At 35.2% G+C, this 17,956-nt stretch overlaps 1 protein-coding gene across 1 annotated transcript in view; it reads right to left on the bottom strand.

Moving 5' to 3' along the window:
- usp54b (ubiquitin specific peptidase 54b) overlaps positions 1 to 17,956 on the bottom strand; it is a 101,019-nt gene that overhangs the window by 67,072 nt on the left and 15,991 nt on the right. The window contains exons 2-3 of the mRNA XM_030121937.1: positions 16,182 to 16,274; positions 2,855 to 2,989 (exon numbers count right to left, since the gene is read on the bottom strand). Of these exons, the coding sequence (XP_029977797.1) occupies positions 2,855 to 2,989; positions 16,182 to 16,274 (228 nt within the window). The remainder of the gene's footprint in view (positions 1 to 2,854; positions 2,990 to 16,181; positions 16,275 to 17,956) is intronic.

Below are 17,956 nucleotides of genomic sequence, written 5' to 3'. Positions count from 1 at the left end.
CTATTTCCTTACTAAACAATGCAATACAATGATATTTATCCCAACATAAAACTATATTATGACATGGTTTTTACTTAATTTCTCTCAACATTGATTTTGTTTGCATTTTTTTTTTTTATCCATGACAATGATTTAAAATGTTCTTCCTCTAAATTTCTAAAAATATTTTTCATGTTCTGACTGTAAATAATGACTTTCTACCACAATTAACCATCTACTTCACTTAGGAAGAAAAATCTACCATTAAACTTTAGGAAATATTGATGTTTTTGTCTTAAATCCTCATGAACAGGACATCTTACAGCTGTAGACATGATGTGTCCCAATACTTTTGTCCATATAGTTTATAAACACCCATATTTCCTTACAAACCAATGCGATACAATGATATTTATCCCAATATAAAGCTATATTATGACATTTGTTGTTATTGTTTTGTATCCCAGACCCCTGTCAGAAAAGAAACACCTGAATTCAACATGTCCACATACTTTTGTCCACATGCCGTACATTTGTACTTGAATATCCATATTGTTTTTATTTTAATATTTTTAATATATGTAAACTAAAGTCCAATAAAGGAAAAAAAAACAACAGCTACCCATTAACACACACACATAAAACAGAATGGATGAAAGAGCAGAAATAAGGCGTGCGTTTTCTACATATACGACAGAACCCTGTGTGTGTTTGATGGTTCTTCTCTGTTGGTGCTCGTGTTAATCTGACCGTGGGAGCAGCATCTATATTTCATAAGAAGCCGACGGATTCCCTGACTGAACACATTTACGACCAATCGATCAGACGCTGCCTCTCAGGCGGACACACACACATACATACACACGGACGGACGGACAGACGCACACATGGACGCCGTGGAGGTCCTCACATCAGACGCAAAGACACGAATCGGACACATGTGAACGGTGACATTTTACAAAGAGTTTCAGATTCGAAGACTTTACATAATGAAAGACAGTCTGTATAAACTGCAGCATGTGACTAAACAATGTTCAGACTGAATCTGTTATCGATGGAGTCTCAATGTCATTGTGAAGAGGAGAGCATTGTGTCTAAATCCAACCCTCGTAGGTCATATTCAAAACAAATTAACAATGGTGGAAGGGGAAAAGTAGCAAAATAATGAAGAAAATGAACAAAGAGGAGCAAAAGTATGAAGAAAGTGAACCAAAATTTAAATAAATAGTAAAGAAAACTAACAAGAAGGAGCCAAATAATGAAGAAAAATGAACAAAAAGGAGCAAAAGTATGAAGACAGTGAACAAAAATTTAAATAAATAGTAAAGAAAACTAACAAGAAGGAGCCAAATAATGAAGAAAATGAACAAAAAGGAGCAAAAGTGTGAAGAAAGTCTAAATTTTTAACATAATGGTAAAGAAAACTAACAGGAAGGAGCAAAATGATAAAGAAAAGTAATAAAAAGGAGGCAAATATTAAAGAAAACTGACAAAAAGGAGCCAAATCATAATGAAAATTCACAAAAATTGAACATAATGGTATAGAACATGAATAAGGAGCTAAATAATAAAGAAAATGAAGAAAAAGGAGGCAAATTATGATGAAAGTGAACCAAATTTGAACGTAATGATAAAGAAAATTAACAAGGAGCAAAATAATAAAGAAAATTAACAAAAAAGAACCAAATCATGAGGAAAATTACCAAAAATTTAACATAATGATAAAGACAGATATTTCGCACAGTGATGTCTAAAATTAATCTCTATGTCTCTGCAACATGTTAAGTAAATTGAGTGAAAATTGACGTTTTTATAGATATTTGAAATTTTGCCCATTATAAGTAAATGAGGAAAAAAAAAAAGATTTTAAAAACTCAGAAAAAATTTTAACTTTGACCTACTTTTCCCAAAATGTAGTGACATCTATTCTGGGTCACTAGGAGCTTATAAACCAAATTTCATATGAATTCAACCAATAGTTTTGCTGCTACAGACATTTGAACTTTCACCCATTATAAGTAAATGGGAATTTTTTAAATTTTGTTTTTAATTTAACAAAAAAGTTAAAAAAAAAAAAAAAAAAAGCTATCACTCAGACATTTTGCAGAGTGATGTCTAAAATTAATCTCTATATCTCTGCAATGTTTTAAATAAATTGAGTCAAAATTGACGTTTTTATAGCAATTCAAAATTTTGCCCATTGTAAGTGAATGGGGGAAAAAAAAAAGATTTTAAAAATTCATAAAAAATTTGAACTTTGACCTACATTTCCCAAAATGAAATCACATCTATTCTGGGTCACTGGCAATCTATAAGCCCAATTTGGTATGAATTCAATCAATAGTTTTGCTGCTATAGACATTTGAAATTTTGCCCATTATAAGTAAATGGGGAAAAAAAAAAGATTTTAAAAATTCATAAAAAATTTAAACTTTGGCCTACTTTTCCCAAAATGTAATGAGATCAACTCTGGGTCACTGGTAATTTATAAACCCAATATGGTATGAATTCAACCAATAGTTCTGCTACTACAGGCTTTGAAATTTCACCCATTATAAGTAAATGGGGGTAAAAAACATTTAAAAAGTTCATAAAAATTTGAACTTTGACCTACTGTTTCCAAAATGTAATGACATCTATTCTGGGTCACTGGCAATCTATAAACTCAATTTGGTTTGAATCCAACCTAAAGTTTTGCTGTTAAAGTGTTAACAAACAAACAAACAAAGCGAACCAAAAACACTACCTCTTCCCTCCCCTTCGGGGGGGCGGGGTAAACAGTATCCAAATGTACAATTAAAGCCAAACCAAAGTAAAAACAGCATGTTTTACAGATAGGGACTAAATGTGTGTCCATGTGTGGTGGCAGACTCACAAAGCACTCTGCAGCGTCGTCCATGATGCCGAGCTGGAAACGCTGCTCGTCTTGGAAAGTCTTGGCCAGAGCGCTGCGCAGTGCATCGGACGGCAGCACCCGCTCACTGCTGAACTGGAACTGGGCAAAGATACTCTGCAAACACACACAAACCTATGAATTCTTTATCCCGTTGGCTCTGACATAAATACTTTTAATACCACTGCATTGTCCGAGCCAGAAGCTGCAGTGGGTTGTGTTTGTGTTTGTGTAAAAACCTCCTGTAAATCACCCTTTTCCTCTGTCAGCTGACCCATAAAACACAATCAGTGGAACTAGTTGTCAACATGACTCGACTACAGTAAAAAAAAAAAAAAAAGCACGACCCCACAACGATCCCTGACCGGACCAAAACCACTAAAACGCCGCAGCCCAAGCCTCAGAGCGCAGACGGCCTCAATATCACAACCTATCAATAATAAATGGCATTTGTAGTGCACTTTTCTCCGACAAAAACAGCTCTCAAAGTGCTTTGTAGGAGTAAAATTGAAACGAAACCAAACAGGGAGAAAGCTAGGCCAGTGAAGTGTGTTTCGAGGGCAGCGTTCACAGCCCGAACAGGAGTTTTTTTTAATTTATTTATTTATTTTCTATCGGTTTATTCTGTTTACATACGCACATTTTACGGTACCATACAACAGTCTGTCATCAGAATATTAAGAAATTCATCAAATATGAGGAGGGAAAATGGGCATTATAGGTTGTTTCGTCGTAAAATTAAGCAATTCCACAAATAATTGAGATAAAAGTAACATAGGGTTATTTGCAGACCATAATATGTACGACCGACCTGCAGCTGATTAAAGCAAAACTAACCACTACAAGACTTTCCACCAATCAGAACCCTGCAAAAGGAGTGACATTTTTCCTTTTTTAAATGGAATTCTTCATTTCCCCTCATTTCCCTGTGGTCTCCATAAACTGTAAATGCTCTGCTTGGGTCTGAATTCTTCATTCATTCAACTCCACAGGTCCGTCTTCAACCCTATTTCTGAGTAATGACACCAGAAAGGTGGTTTGGAGCGCTGGACCTTTAAATGCACAAGAACCACTTCACGCTAAGGATGTCCTGATCCGATCTACAAATTGGTATCAGCTGCCAGTCTGGCATTTTTTAGAAGATTGGATCAGATCGGGTTTAGTCACAAGATCCAGACCCAGTTCTGGGGGGGGGTAAACACACCTCCTGCTCCCTCAAATTAAAGTTTCCGAAGGTAGGGAAAAGGAAAATTAGCTGCACAACAGCGGGAGGCTTAGAGGAATTAGTAAAACATCTATAGGTTTCACTTTCACTTTAATGTGATGCACATTTCTGTTTTTTTTTCAACCTGCGAGGCTTTTGTGGAATTATTTGACCTGCCCCAACCCGACCCATGAGTAACCCGCTGGTCCACGCATCACTAACGTATGGCGCAGAACGCATCCCCATATAATCCATGGATGGACCTGTCCATAGACACACTACAGCAGTGTCAAACATACGGTCCGTGGGCCAAAACAAATCTGCCAAAAGTTCTAATTTGTCCCACAGTATGAATTTGGAAAATGCAAAAATGATACTGAAGTTATTAAGAGTCAAAGGTGTCATAGTTGTTTTAGTTCAGGTTCAACATTAGACCAACTGTGATCTACAGTAAAAATAATAGTATAATAACCTATAAATAATGACTCCAAATTTAAATCAAAATTTTATTGAAAAAATTTGGTATTGGATCAGTATCAGCAAAACTAATCCTTAAAAAAAAAAATCGCACCAGAAGCAAAAACATCCAGATCGGGACATCACTACTTCAGGCCCCGCCCCCTCCAGGTTTTCGGCTGTGTTGCTCTGTCCCGCTCAACCAACTACTGAACATTTGAGGTAATGGGCTCCAAGTTTGGACATAGTTTCAGTCTGGACTACAACCGCTGCTGCTGACAAACAATTATGGCATACTCTGAGAAATGAATTTTATTAGAGAATTTTCTTAGTCTGTGCTTCATTTCTTCGTGTATTTGGACCATAATAGTTCATACAGTTTGAATTTGAACCCTCCAGCTGCTGCAAAACTATCTTTATATTCATTTGGACAAAAATCCAGTGGATTTCTACAACCTGTTTGAATTCCTGCTTAATTTGTTCCATTTTATAACTAGTTCTGTCTCCACATTTGCTCATATCAGGTCCAGACTTCAGACGAACATTTCTCCAGTATTTCTCCATAATTGTTTGTCAGCAGCAGCGGTTGTAGTCCAGACTGAAAATATGTCCAAACTTGGAGCCCATTACCTCAAATGTTCAGTTGTTGGTTGAACGGGACAGAGCAGCACAGCCAACAACCTGGAGGGGGCGGGGCCTGAAGTGGCTCGTGTGCATTTAAAGGGCCAGCGCTCCAAACCACCTTTCTGGTGTCATTACTTAGGAATAGGGTTGAAGATGGACCTTTGGAGTTGAATGAATGAAGAATTCAGAGCCAAGCAGAGTATTTACAGTTTATGGAGACCACGGGGAAATGATGGAAAATGAAGCATTACATTTAACCCTTAAAGACCCAGTGTTACTTTTGTGTTAGTTCCTTAATACATTTTTCTCTATATTTAACGTTTCCTAAGTGATTTATCACCATTTATTGCAATATTATCTTCTGTATTTTGTGTTTTTTCAGTGAAAGTTATGTATTTTCCTATAATTAATTCACTGATCATGTAGATGTTCATTAAAGCTCAGAGTAAAGTTGAGGGTTTATTATATCGAAACAGAGAAAACTGAAGAAAAACTGACTTTTTCATCAAATCTCTCATTAACTGATCACAAACCCAGTGTGTCCATCCACTGTCATTGATCCAACTCCGTGGGTTTTACTGGTGAATCAATGTTGTAAAAGATGACAGTGTTTCCATGGTAACTATAAAGGCCCTGAACGTCCAAAAACATATTCGATGACTATGAAAAGATGAATAACTGTATTTTATTCAATTATTTCCATGTATTGATAGGATTAGTGGATCAACAGGAATTAAACAGTTTAGATCAGGAGATGGTTTTAGTTGACGGTGGATGTTTGGGTCTTTATGGATTAAAAAAAGCTAAATATCACTCCTTTAAAGCTGAGAGGATGAGTGGCTCATGTGCATTTAAAGGGCCAGCGCTCCAAACCACCTTTCTGGTGTCATTACTCAGAAATAGGGTTGAAGATGGACCTGTGGAGTTGAAGGAATGAAGAGTTCAGACCCAATTAGAGAATTTACAGTTTATGGAGACCACAGGGAAATGTTGGAAAATGAACAATTCCATTTAAATTAAAATTAAATATCACTCCTTTAAAACTTGGCGTCCTTTAGTGAAAGAAATAAAGAGGAAGAAATCCATGTGTAGGAATAAATGAGTGAAATTCTACATCCAGGTCCATTTTTTCACTACCCTAGATAAACACCTGTCCACGATCACCTTGAAACTATATCGTCCACATATGTCCACCATGTGTCCATGCTCTATATGTCCTAAATAAGTTGCTCAGGTTGCAGAAATTAAAGAGGTTAAAGCACAGATTCCCAGGTATCCAACTTGTGTTTCAGTGAAATCAGTCGTTCACTTTTATGACTTTTTTATTTTTTTATTTTTTTTCCCCGGCTGAAAATTCTTACCGACCAAAATTGGGTCATTTTTATCCGTTGGCAATCTGAAGAAAGTCATCCATGCTTTTATGTCTCCCTCTTTTAGACATCTGCAGCTCGCTTCAGTCCTGCCTGGGCTGATGGAAAAGTCACTCCCATTCCCCCGCATGAACTAAATGCTGCTTTTAGAGCCCGTGATGAGCTTTAAATCAGTGCATTTACAGCATTAAACCAGAAACTTAAATCACTTTAACAAGTTTAGAATGTGTCGCGCTGCAAATGCAAAGGCCGCTGCTCTATGATTGGTGGATCATGTCACCCATTATTAGAGAATCTACATCCAAGACTTACAGTAGTTATAACATTTAGATTTTTCAACAAGTTCAACTCAATTTATCTGCTTGCATTAACTCTTTCATGCCTGAATTATTATAAACCTGAGTAGGATCAGTGCTCCCAAACAAATAATACATCCAACTGGATTATTATGAGTGATATATATTTATTTATTTATGTATATTAGGGCTGTCAAAATTAATCCATCATCATAATTAACCCATAAAGACCCAAACAGGCACTGGTGACCAAAACCAACTCCTGATCTAAACTGTTTAATACCTGTTGATCCACTAATTCTATCAATACATGTAAATAATTGGTGTAAAATACAGTTATTCGTCTTTTCATGGTCATCAGATATGACCCATTTGGACGTTCAGAGGCTCCGTAGTTACCGTGGAAACATTGTCATCTTCTACAACATTGATTCACCAGTAAAACCCATGGAGTTGGATCAATGACAGTGGATGGAAATGTTCAATGTGTAGAATTAATGATATATTTCACTGAAAAAGTCACATTTTCGTCTGTTTTAATGTAATAACCCTTGAATTTACTCTATTTTACCTGATCAGTAAGTTAAATGTAAGTAAGTACCTAAAAAATGCAAATTGCAGAGGATTATACTACGATAAATACTGATAAACCAATTAGGAAATTTTGAATGTAAAAAAGAAACTCATTTTTTCATGGAGTTGGATCAATGACGGTGGATGGAAACACTGGGTTTATGTTCAGTTAATGAGAAATTTGGCTGAAAAAGTCACATTTTCATCAGTTTCCACTGTTTTAATGTAATAACCATTGAATTTACTCTGATATTTTCCCTGATCATAAAGTTAAATATAGGTAAATATCTAAAAAAATACAAAATGTTGCAGTTTACATTATGATAAATACTGATAAACCAATTAGGAAAGTTTAAATGTAAAAAAGAAACTAATTTTTCATGGAGCTGGATCAATGACAGTGGATGGAAACACTGGGTTTATGTTCAGTTAATGATAGATATGACTGAAAATGTCACTTTTTCTTCAGTTTTCTCTATATGTGATATAACCTTTGAATTTACTCGGAGTTTTCATGAACATCTACATGATAAGTGAATTTAATACAGAAAAAGACATGATTTACATTGAAAAAACTCAAACTAAAGAGGATTATATTAATAAATCACTTAAGAAAGGTTAAATATAGAGAAAAATTCATTTGAGAACTGACATAAAAGTAGCACTGGGTCTTTATGGGTTAATCTGATTTAAAAATTTCACACAATTTACCCATCTGCAGCAGAATGACTCTGAACGTCTCTGTCAATGTAGTGGGTCAGTTTGTCCCAGCAGAGTTAGCGTCACATAAACCAGTGTCAGCTGACCCGGTAGTAATTAGGGGTGTGTATTGGCAAGAATCTGGTGATACGATACAAATCACAATACTAGGATCACGATACGATATTTCACGATATATCATGATACTGTTAAAAAAGTAATTTTTTGTTTGTTTCTTTTTTGTTAAATGATTATTTCCTTGAAGAATTTAATTACACCAGAAGTCTGCACAAATACTAAACACATTTTTATTTGATGAGAACAGGATCTAATGCTATATCACAAAATGTTTCTGTGATAAAACTTAAATTATGTTTTACAGACATTACAGTTTAAGATCCTGTTCAAATGTTCATATTCTAGTAGTTCAGAACTAACATCATAACATTTTTGAGCAATCCCAACAAAGGAACTGACATTATTTAATGAAATAATCAAAAATCACCCAAAAAAAAAAACACCTAGAAACCACTCAAAAATCACCAAAAAACCATCCAGAAAACCACCCAAAAATCACCAAAAACCACCCAAAATCATCCAGAAAACCACTCAAAAATCACCAAAAAACCATCCAGAAAACCACCCAAAAATAACCAAACACCACCCAAAAATCATCCAGAAAACCACCCAAAAATAACCAAAAACCACCCAAAAATCATCCAGAAAACCACCCAAAAATAACCAAAAACCACCCAAAAATCATCCAGAAAACCACCCAAAAAATCACCTAAAAACTAACATCATAACATTATTTTAGTTCAATCCCAACAAAGGAACTAACATTATTTAATAAAAGAGTGTTAAATAATAACAAATAAAAGCAAAACAAAAAGAACTAAAATGAACTTCCACGATATCTGCATTTGAATAAATACCTAAAAATATTGATACAGTACTTTTTAATGTCGATACAGTCTTGTTATATGAAATATCGCGATATATTGCAGAACCGATATTTTATTACACCCCTAGTAATGACAGGCAGCAGAACCAACCCACAAAGATGGAAGACACTAAACAGCACGTTGGTCCTCTGGATAGAAATATGAGGAGAAAAAAACCAAGATGGAACAGTTGGGTCCAGTTGGGTCCAGTTGTTTAGTTGAAACTGTTGAAGGTGTTTAATAAACCCGTTAAGTGCAGATATTTTCCCTTACTTCTTGAGTGTGTTTGTTCGTGCAAAATGAAACGCAATTAATATTCAGATTTCCTACAGGTTTCTACAAGTTAAATTTAAGACTTTTTATCACCTTTTTAAGACTACTGAGAACAGAATTTAATGCCCATTTCACAGCCTATTTCACAGCCATATACTGGCACAAATTTGTGACTCCTAGAATTTAAGAAAATGTATGTATTTACTCCAACGCTTTGATTCCCACCGTTCTGAGTCATTTCTCACCAGGGGCTGTAAAGTTAGCAACAGCTGGTTCCTATTTTCAATATAAAACAGGTGGAACTGAGTCGACTAATGTTACTTTCTTCACAGCTTGGACACATTTAAACACAACACAGCCAACAAGTTTATGGCAACGTAAATTAAGACCTAACATATTAAATCTAATACCCTTTAAAGACTTTTTTAAGGTATTAAATACAGATTTGTAATTTCAAGACCTTTTAAGACGCCGTGCAAACCCTGAATATAGATTAAAAATGAATGACATTTAATTGTGATTAATAGAAATAAATCCACACCAACCCTGTGATTAATGTGATTAAAAATTTTAATTGTTTGACAGCATTAATACACATATATATATATATATATATATATATATATATATATATATATATATATATATATAGACATATATCGTCATTCAAATTATCCTAACTCCAGAACAGTTTGTGCTAAAATTTAAACATTATCTTTTAGTTGAGATTGGGTTCTTTCTATTGCTGTATCACAGATTAGGGGAGAGGCCTGCATTGACTGAGGGGGAGGGGTGGAAGTGGGCAGAGCAGAGAGCAGCAGAGTGCAGTCGGTGAGAGAGACGTAGAAGATTTTTAATACTTTTAGCAGCACTTTAGCGAGGTTTTCACTGATCTGCCTTGGTGGAGGTCTTCACTCTCCGAGTGCTTTTCTGGTTTGGTTTTAGTTTGGATAGATTTGCCTAAAAAGATACTAAAACTTATTGCATTTTACTTTTTACTAATGTTTAAGTTAATTTATTTCAAGGATAAGATTAAAAAAACAAAAAACACATACAAAACTTCCATGTATATATAAATAAATACATGTATATTTTGTCTGTTGTCTTGGTTCTTGTCCTCTACCAGTTTTTTGTTTTTTTGTTTTTTGTTTTTCCTTCGTAGCTACGGTCTTTTTACCTCCACCAAGGTGGTTATGTTTTTGCCGGTGTTGGTTTGTCTGTCTGTTTGTCTGTCTGTCCGTGTGCAAGATAACTCAACAAGTTATGGACGGATTTGGATGAAAATTTCAGGAAATGTTGATACTGGCACAAGGAAAAAATGATAAAATTTTGGTGGTGATCAGGGGGTTGGGGGCACTGATGTCTGCACTGATGTCTGAGGTCTGTGCTCTCTGAGTGCTTTTCTAGTTTTTGTTTTGGTTTCGCCTATTGTTGTTTTTTTTTTTTTATTTCTGGTGAATTCTGCTTCTTCTTCTTCTTCTTCTTCTTCTTCTTCTTCTTCTTCTTCTTCTTCTTCTTCTTCTTGTGACTTTGTAAGTAAAAATAAAAATGACTAATAAAAATAATTAAAAAAAAAAAAACAAACAAACTTCCGTGTAAATATGTTCAAAGTTCAATTTTACTAAAAGTTACCCAATCCAATATGGCCCCCGCCCTGTGATGTTACAGTATGTAAATTAGATGAATACGTTTATTCCCATCATAAACTTTGGGTCATATCCAATATTTTTCTCATTTACACTATGACTTTATCTCAAAACCCTTCCAAGATACAGCTTTTTGAAATCGTGATATCAAAATTTTATAGTTTTTGAAAAACACTCCTAAAGGGTTTGGACCGATGTGTGTTACTTTTTCTTAATTAAAGCATCTAAAAGCTCGTTTAACCCATAAAACCCACATATGAGCCGTGAATGTAATGAATGGACACGATTCACAGAGGTACGTCCACGTCTCTATTGAATTCAGAGTGTTTTTTTTTTTTTTTTCCATCTAATTAAAGCCCGACGTTGGACTTGTGGAAGCAGGACGGTGGATTTGTGCGAGTGTTCTAAAACAATAGGTGGAGTGTGTTGGCAACGGGAAAGGTAATGCAGTCGTGCTGACAGCGAGTGTGTGCGTTAGAGACGAGGGAAAAGGGGAATGTGTGTGTGTGTGTGTGTGTGTGTGTGGACATCCGTGAGTGTATGTGTGTGTTATGGTGGCGGTGCTGACTGCAGCAATGCGCCAAGGAGAATGGAGGGGGAATATACCCTACAGAGAGAGGAGGAGGAGGAGGAGGAGGAGGAGGAAGGAGGGATGAGGCAGCGAGTAGGAGAGGGAGGTGTGTGTTTCAGTGTGTGTTCCGTTGTGTGTCTGTGTGTGCTGTCGTGCTGCTCTAAGTGTGAAGACAGGACCCATCTACACCAACTCCCACATTCATTCATCTTTCTCCTTCCACCCCCTCATCCCATCCCATCCCATCCCATCTCCTCCTCTTCCTCCTCCTCCTCTTCCTCTTCCTTATGTGTGCATCTGCATGTTTGCGAGCGTTTCAGGGAGATAAAGTGTTGCAGTGATTTCCAGAGGGATAGCCGACGGGCAGGATGTGAACTTGGGTTTACTACGACACCCAGGCCTCGTCATCTTTTACAAACACCTACATCTTTATTCCCCACGACTGAAACGGACGTTTTAATTTCCCAGTGTGCACAAGTGTTAGAGCGTGTTTAGCTGCGGGGTTGAAATGAGCAAACATGTTTATTTCTCATTCGGTTTTTCTTCAGATACGACAAGGAAATATGAGCACAGCCTTAAAAGACACATAAAAAACTGAACTGTATGAGTTGGAAAGGTTAAAGTCACTGTTAGCGATGTCCCGATCTGGATTTTTTTTGCTTCCGATCCGATTTCTTTTGGGATTAGTTTTGCCGATACTGATCCGATACCAACTTTTTACAACGAAATTTTTGATTTAAATGCCGAGTCATTATTTATAGGTTATTACCTCCACCAGGAGATATTGTGATCACTTTGCTTTGTGTGTTTGCACGCGTGTTTGTTTGTTAGCATGATAACTTAAAAAGTTATGGATGGATTTTCATGGCATTTTCAGGAAATGTTGATACTGGCACAAGGAAGAAACAATTAAATTTTGGTGGTGATTGGGGGGGGGGGGGCAGCTCTGTCTTGGTGGAGGTCTGCGCTCTTTAAGTGCTTTTCTTGTTATGTTAGTATTTTACTTGAGATCACAATTGGGCTGAAGGTGGAACCTGAACTAAAACAACTATGACACCTTTTATTTTTATTTATTTATTTATTCTACCTTTGTTTAACCAGGAAGTCCCATTAAGATTAGGAATCTCTTTTGCAAGGGAGACTTGGCCAAATTAGCAGCCATTCAAAGTCCAAACAACATAAAACACATACAAGATACACAATGAATAATAATTGAACATGAAATGAACATTGGTTTGATGACTTTTGATGGTCTATTTTTTTTTTTTTTGCTGTTCATCTCAAGTCATTTAAGTTCTAATACTTCACTGACTGATAATGGGAACGTACTGACATTAATATTGTAGATTTCACACTTTCACACAGTCAGGTCCAGGAAGCATGTCTTACAGCTGTAGACATGATGTGTCCCAGTATTTATGTCCATTAAGTTTACAAACATCAATATTTCCTTAAAGTTTAATGGGAGATGTGATGAAAGTAGGTGGTTAGTTGTGGCAGAAAATAATTATTTACACTCAGAGCATGAAAAATATTTTAGAAATTTAGAGGAAGAACATTTAAAATCATAGTAATGGATAAAAAAATGAAATGCTGAGAGAAATTAAGTAAAAACCATCTCTGAAAAGATCATTTAACCAAACTAACCAATGTAATGATATTTATTACCTCCGCCAAGGAGGAGGTAATGTTTTTTTCAGGTTTTATTTGTCTGTCTGTCTTTTAGCAAGATAACTCCAAAAGTTATGGACGAATTTTGATGAAATATTTAGCAAATAGATAAGCTTTATTCCAGACTCATGATCCACATTAAAAAGCAAACAGATAAATACAAACACAATAATGTTGAAATGTTGATACTGGCACAAGGAATAAATGATAAAATTTTGGTGGTGATCAAGGGGGGGATTTTTTTGCTTGTTTGTCCAACTGTTAGCAAGATAACTCAAAAAGTTATGGAAGGATTTTGATGAAATTTTCAGGAAATGATGATACTGGCACAAGGAACAAATGATTACATTGTGGTGGTGATCGGGGGGGGGGGGGGGGGGGGGGGGGTACTGATCTGCCTTGGCGGAGGTCTGCGCTCTCTAAGTGCTTTTGTAGTTCCAATATAAAACTATATTCTGTCATTAGTCATTATTGTTTTGTATCGCAGACCCGTTAGAAAAGAAACACCTGAAAACAACGTGTCCACATACTTTTGTCCACATAATGTACTTCACATACACTACAAGCAAAAAGTTAAGGATATTTCTTTTTTTTTTTTTGTAATTTTTTTTTTTTTTTTTGTAATTTTTGCCATTTGTAAATAAAACTATGTCTGGCCATTAAAAAAAATGTGTTAAATTAAAAAAATAAATAAATAAAAATAAAAATGAAAAAATGAATAAAATAAATAAAATAAATAAAATAAATAAAATAAATAAAAATAAAAATAAAAATAAAAATAAAAATAAAATAATAAATTTTTTTAAAAAGTGCTTCAATTCAATTCACACACGAAAGTAAAAGGCGCTGTGCACGAATCCCAACTGAAAAAAACAGCCCAAAAATTCCAAATATCTTAAATTTTTTGTTCGTAGTGTATATCAGATTGGATGTGACCACAGACACTGCCTAATGCATGTGTGTGATCCACCATCCTCCTGCTGGACTAGGCCTGTGTGTGGACCAAACCCAGACTAAAAGACCGTCCCATGGCGCTGAAAACAGATTTGCGAGCCTCTCCAGATGCATATGTGTTTGAGAGCTTCCTCCCGTGTGCGCCTTAAGATTTGTGTGCGTACGTAGGAGTGTGTATCATCGCAGCGTGGGCTCTGCTGGCTCAGCGCTTTCAGTCGGCCAATTAATTACAGAGAAGAGCCGGAGACAGAGCGGCGTGTAGAACACACACATCGACGCAACACACACACACACACACACACACACACCGACACACAAGCCTTTCGCTCAGACGTGGATTTGTCATCATCGATGCAACAAATGGCTGGAAGCGAGCTGCATAAGGCCACTTCATTATCAGGGTTTCATGATGCTACAGATAGAACACTTCATCTTCTGTCTGACTGGTTCCCATACGGAGGAGTTTGAACTGAACATGATCGTCTACAGGGAGAAATTAACGGTAGAAACCGGAAACAAAAGAACAACAGCATACTGGGAATGTACACTGGAGGTGTAAAGGTCACATGGATACATACTCATGTGCATATTCGACTAAAGAATAGACATTTAATAAATCTATTTACTGGATTTGTTCCACCATAAAACAAATAGTTAAATGGTTTTTGATGTAATTTATGACAAAACTGTTGCATATTTTTATGTTTCAGTAGTTTTTTCTCGCTATATTTATGTTATTTTTAATGCAAATTTGGGTTGTGTATTGGCAACAATCTGGCAATATGATACAAATCACAATACTAGGATCACGATACGATATATCATGATATATCATGATACTGTTAAAAAGGCTATTTTTTTTTTTTGTTTGTTTCTTTTTTGTTAAATGGTTATTTCCTTGAAGAATTGAATTGCCCCCAAAATATCCACTAACACTAAACACATTTTTATTTGATCAGAACAGGATCTAATGCTATATCACAAAATGTGTTCAAACTGAAATTATGTTTTATAGACATTACAGTTTAAGTTCAGAACTAACATCAGAACATTATTTTTGTGCGATCCCAACAAAGGGACTAAGATTATTTAATAAAAGAGTCTTAAATAATAATAAATAAAAGAAAAACAAAAAGCAAAAATGAGCCTTCACAATATCTGCATTTGAATAAATACCTAAAAATATCGATACAGTACTTTTTAAAATCGATACAGTATTGTGAAATGACATATCGTGCTATATTTCAGAACTGATATTTTCTTACAGCCCTAATGTAAATACAACAAAAATTTTACCTTTTCTTAGATTTTTAAAATATTTACTATGTTTTTCTTACTACATTTATTCCACTTTCAGAAAAACCTATTCTTAAATTAATCATAATGTGAATGTGATCAAAGTTTAGTTTTTACAAAAAGACTCTGAAGTTAACATTGAGGTTATCTATGATGCAACTGTTGTATATGTTTGCAATATTGTAATCAGTTATATTTATTTATTTATATTTATTCAATTTTAAAGAACACACTATCTATGTTAAATAAATAGTAATACATGTAAATAGGGCATGGCGATATGGAAAAAAATCTGAATTTTTTAGTATCAGACGATATCAATATGTATAACCCCCCCCCACCCGTCGAGCCATGCGTACAAGAATACTCAATTAGATGGAATTTGTCATATTTTATTATATTTATTTCTAACCACTATTATTAAATTTCACAAAACAGACTTAAGTGAAATGAAAATAAATCAAATATGCATTTTTTAATTTCTTTTTTTAAACATTTTGGATGTTTTTTTTTTATATTTTTCAAACTACACTTATTCTGCTCTTGTTAGTTTTCAGTTATTTTTGTCGTAATTTTTGCAAAACTTCAGCACTTTTTATTTTTTTCTGAACTGCTCACTCCTCATGAGACTCACAGAAACAGACAGAAAATGAAAAAAAGTAAAACCACCAACAAACTAAAGAGGCTTTTCAGGTGAAATCCACCTCAAACCAAATGAAAAAGTGTTTGTACCTTCAGAGCGCAGAAGATACACGAGTCCTCCATGCATTTGTGTGTGGTCAGCTGTCGAAAGCTTCTGCGGAAGATGTCGAGATGCCACAAAACCTGCGACAAAACCAACAAAGAAGAAGAAACAAATGAATCAAACTGTGACATAATGTGAGATTTATAACTGAAAATGTTCACACTTGTATGTGGATTGTTTTATATGAATAGAATAGAATAGAATAGAATAGAATAGAATAGAATAGAATAGAATAGAATAGACTTTGTCATTGTGAGTGCTACTCCAGTCAGTACAACAATATGAACAATAAAAAAAAAACCATCAGAAAAAATCATTACACTGTAAAAAATGACCGTAGAATTAGGACCAAAAAGTTGTAAAATTGCAACATAAAAAAAATGTAAGTGAAAAAATATGATGCAAAGTTGTTTGTGTTAACTAAAAGTTTTAAAATAAATACCAAATATAAATTAAAAAATAAAATTCATGAAAAGCATTGATCTTAACAAATCACTCTTCTGCTATGTTTCACACTGGAAAGTCTGTTTATATGACATTCATGTTACAAAGATTCACAAATTGTTATTATTGGGGTTTTTTTCCTTTCGGTGAGCAATATTGACACCCTTTTTTTTTTCTAAAAAAAAAAAAAGAACAGTGTACTTTGTTACAATAATGTTCTGTGTAATTTGTTTTTTTTATTTGATTTAACTTTTATTTAACCAGGAAAAAGATCCCATTGAGATTAAGAACCTCTTTTTCAAGGGCATCCTGGTCAAGAGACAGCATGAAACACAACATATAGTTACAACACACAATTACCTCATACATTTACAACAAACAATAATTTACAGGACGATTCAACCTATGAAAAACACGTGCAGGTCACTGAGTTGTTCTCCAGCACTTTGAACATGTTACATGTTTGAACATGTTTTGACACTGTTCTGAATAAAAATTTGAATTTAAAAAAAAAATAATAATAAAAGTAAAAAATAAATAAATAAATAAATAAATAAAGTAAAAATAAACAATAAAAAAGGTTAAAAAATGATTTATGGCTGTTCATGTTTGTCACATGTTTAAAGCATAGTTTGTAGATGTAAACATTTTCATCATGTACTTGTACTGTTTTTTCCTCTAAAACACAGATAAATATTCAGAGGTATCATTATTTATGGGTTCTTATTTTACTGGTTAGACCCTTTGAGATCATACTGGTGTGAATGTGGAACCTGAACTGAAAGGACTTGGACTCCAATGCTAATATCCATCTGTGCTCATAGCTCCTCCTCTGCCTTCCACTGAACTGACATTTCCACTCTTCTATTAACACCAACTCCATAGATCTCCTGTAAAAGGAGCCGTCTGTTTGGACTCTGCAGCTCTGGAGGGGTTCAGCGTTTTTCCCACTGAGTGAATATTCCACTGATGACACTGTCTGCAACCACACAACAGACAAGACAAGACTGACACTGAGGGACAGACGGAAAGAGGAACACACACACACACACACACACACACACACACACACAGACAGGTGCAGAAGGAACGAGCAAACTACTGGAACGCTAACGGCTGCATGAGCTAGACCTCTTCCTCTTCGTCTTCTTCCTCTTCCCCCTCCTGTTCCTCTTCATCGTCCTCTTCTTCCTCCCCCTCTTCATCCTCCTCTTCTTAGTCTTCCTCTTCCTCCTCTTCCTCTTTGTCCTCCTCTTCCTTTGTCTTCTTCTTCCTCCTCTTCCTCTTAGTCCTCCTGTTCCTCTTCGTCGTCCTCTTC

The sequence above is a fragment of the Sphaeramia orbicularis genome, chromosome 19 (assembly GCF_902148855.1).
Source record: "Sphaeramia orbicularis chromosome 19, fSphaOr1.1, whole genome shotgun sequence".
Taxonomy (NCBI): Eukaryota; Metazoa; Chordata; class Actinopteri; order Kurtiformes; family Apogonidae; genus Sphaeramia; species Sphaeramia orbicularis.
Note: the sequence above shows the minus strand (reverse complement) of the source record. Positions and strands in the feature narration are given on the sequence as shown.